This window comes from Anomaloglossus baeobatrachus, chromosome 2 (genome assembly GCF_048569485.1).
Source record: "Anomaloglossus baeobatrachus isolate aAnoBae1 chromosome 2, aAnoBae1.hap1, whole genome shotgun sequence".
Classification (NCBI taxonomy): Eukaryota; Metazoa; Chordata; class Amphibia; order Anura; family Aromobatidae; genus Anomaloglossus; species Anomaloglossus baeobatrachus.
In genome coordinates this window covers 787941620-787943778 of record NC_134354.1, presented here as the reverse complement: position 1 = coordinate 787943778, position 2159 = coordinate 787941620, and the positions used below count along the sequence as shown (strand labels likewise).

Sequence of the window (2159 nt, the reverse complement as noted above, 5' to 3'; positions counted from 1 at the left end):
ATTGATAAGTTCACAACTTGTCTAGTTGTCATCTCATTGATGGTCGTTGCCTTTGTGTTTACTTTTTACCATTTATCGTATAATTGAGTTTGATGTACTGGTAATAGGTCCATGATAAGACAAGATTACTGTCCAGTCTTATCCTTTTTTGCTTTCAGTTGAAGGTTTAACTTCCTACTCGTTGGGTCTTCTAGATTCTGGATGATGTTCATGACTTCTATGGTTCTCTCCATCCTAGAACTTCTTCTTTAGGTCTTCTAAGCAGCATGGTCTTCTTCATTGAAATTCTACTTTCACAAAAGGACTGTCATAACTAAGTGAAAAATCTACATAATTTTCAAAGCAGCTGGACAGATCTTTCCATAATAATACTTGGACTTCTTCTGAATCTTTTTTTCTTCAAGATCTTCAGGCAACATGGAAAATGTGTTCAACATCAGCAAAAATCTGCTCCTCCTGGGACTTGAGGAGATGGGAGGACTCGAGTCCCTGTACTGCGTCCTGTCCATTGTCTTATATTTGTTCATTGTACTCTTAAGTATTATTATTGTATTTCTGGTATTCACAGATACAAGGTTACATGAACCTATGTACATCCTCGTAAGTAATCTGCTCCTTAATGGAATTTTCGGCAGCTCGTCTTTTTTCCTGAAGCTGATAGTTGACCTCATCACTTCATCCACGACCATCACTCATGGTGGTTGCCTAACTCAAGCTTTGTGTGTTTCAGTTTTTGCCCTATATGAAATGACCACTTTCACCATAATGGCTTTTGACCGATATTTGGCCGTTTGTAACCCGTTGAGATACAGCATCTTGATAACTAATGAGAAGGTTCTAAACCTGATGGTTGGATCATTTGTGGTGACGTTTACACTTGTTCTCATCTCAAGTATACTCGTAGGGACTCTTCCTTTGTGTGGGAACAGAGTTAACAATGTATTTTGTGACAATATGTCCATAATTGTTCTCTCTTGTGTGGACCCTTCCATCAGTCAACTCTACTCATTTTCTGGTACCATCGTCAACTTAGGCGTCACCATCTCCGTCACCGTTTTCTCTTATCTGCACATATTTACTGTCTGCATGAAAGTCTCAGGAGACTCCCATCATAAAGCCGTCCACACGCTGGTCACCCATCTACTCAACTTTTCTGTCTTTTTAATTGGATTCTTATTTGTTTTCATCCGGTACCGGCTGGGCAATGTGAAGCTCCCGATTGTCATTCACGTCCTTCTCTCAAGCACTGCTCTCATTATTCCACCTTTGTTAAACCCTTTGATCTATGGCGTCCGGACACACGCCCTTAGGATTAGGATTGTTGATTATTTACAGAAAACAAACGCTTGGTCAAAATGGACTAAAATAAATAAGCATGCCATACCTATATCTGCCATAAGCGTCAATCGCAGAAAATAACTGGATGAAAATCAGCAATTAAGGTTAATTGTTGGTCAACTACAGCATTTTCCAGATTACAAGATGCACTTATTTCCCCCAAACTGGGGGGAAAATGGGGGTGCGTGTTATAACCTGATATATGTCTTACAGGGGCAGTGGTGGTGGCGCAGGTTCGGCTGGTACTGAGGGCTCGGAGCAAGGGGGAGTGTCACTGCAGTGGAGCGGCTCAGGAGGGTCACAGGACAGAAGATCGGCAATAACTGCGGTATCGCGGTGGCATGTGCCATTGATCTACCGGCATGCTGCGTGCTCCATTGAACTGCCGGCACTTGATGCGATGGACTTCAAGAAAATGGCCGCTGAGGCCAATCTGCACATGTGCTGCCTCCCCGGCCATTCTTATTAAATTCATCGTGTTAACCGCCAGCCGATCAATGGCGCCCGCAGTGCACCAGAAGATCAATGCTGCCCGTTGCGATATCTCCGAGCCCACAGTATCACTGAGCTGTGACACTCCCTCCTCCGAGCCCACAGCATCCCCGACCCTCCATCCACTGACCCTCCTGAGCCGCGACAACCCCTCCTCCGAGCCCGCAGCATCGCCCTGACTCCTGTGACCCCCCCTGAGTCACTCCACCACCGCTGCCCCCCTGGTGAGCTATTATAAGACGCACAAGGATTATAAGACAGACCCTCATTTAACATTCTTTTTTTTTTCCTATTTTCCTCATCTAAATTTGGGGTGCATCTTATAATCC

At 44.3% G+C, this 2159-nt stretch overlaps 1 protein-coding gene across 1 annotated transcript; it reads left to right on the top strand.

Moving 5' to 3' along the window:
* Positions 1 to 417: 417 nt before the first annotated feature.
* On the top strand, positions 418 to 1419 carry LOC142290757 (olfactory receptor 6B2-like). The gene has a single exon (XM_075334748.1). The coding sequence runs from the start codon at positions 418 to 420 to the stop codon at positions 1417 to 1419; it is 1002 nt and encodes a 333-aa protein (XP_075190863.1).
* Positions 1420 to 2159: the final 740 nt, after the last annotated feature.

Coding starts and splice junctions, on each gene's coding strand:
- LOC142290757 (XM_075334748.1), top strand. CDS start 418: ATGGAAAATGTGTTCAACATCAGCAAAAATCTGCTCCTCCTGGGACTT.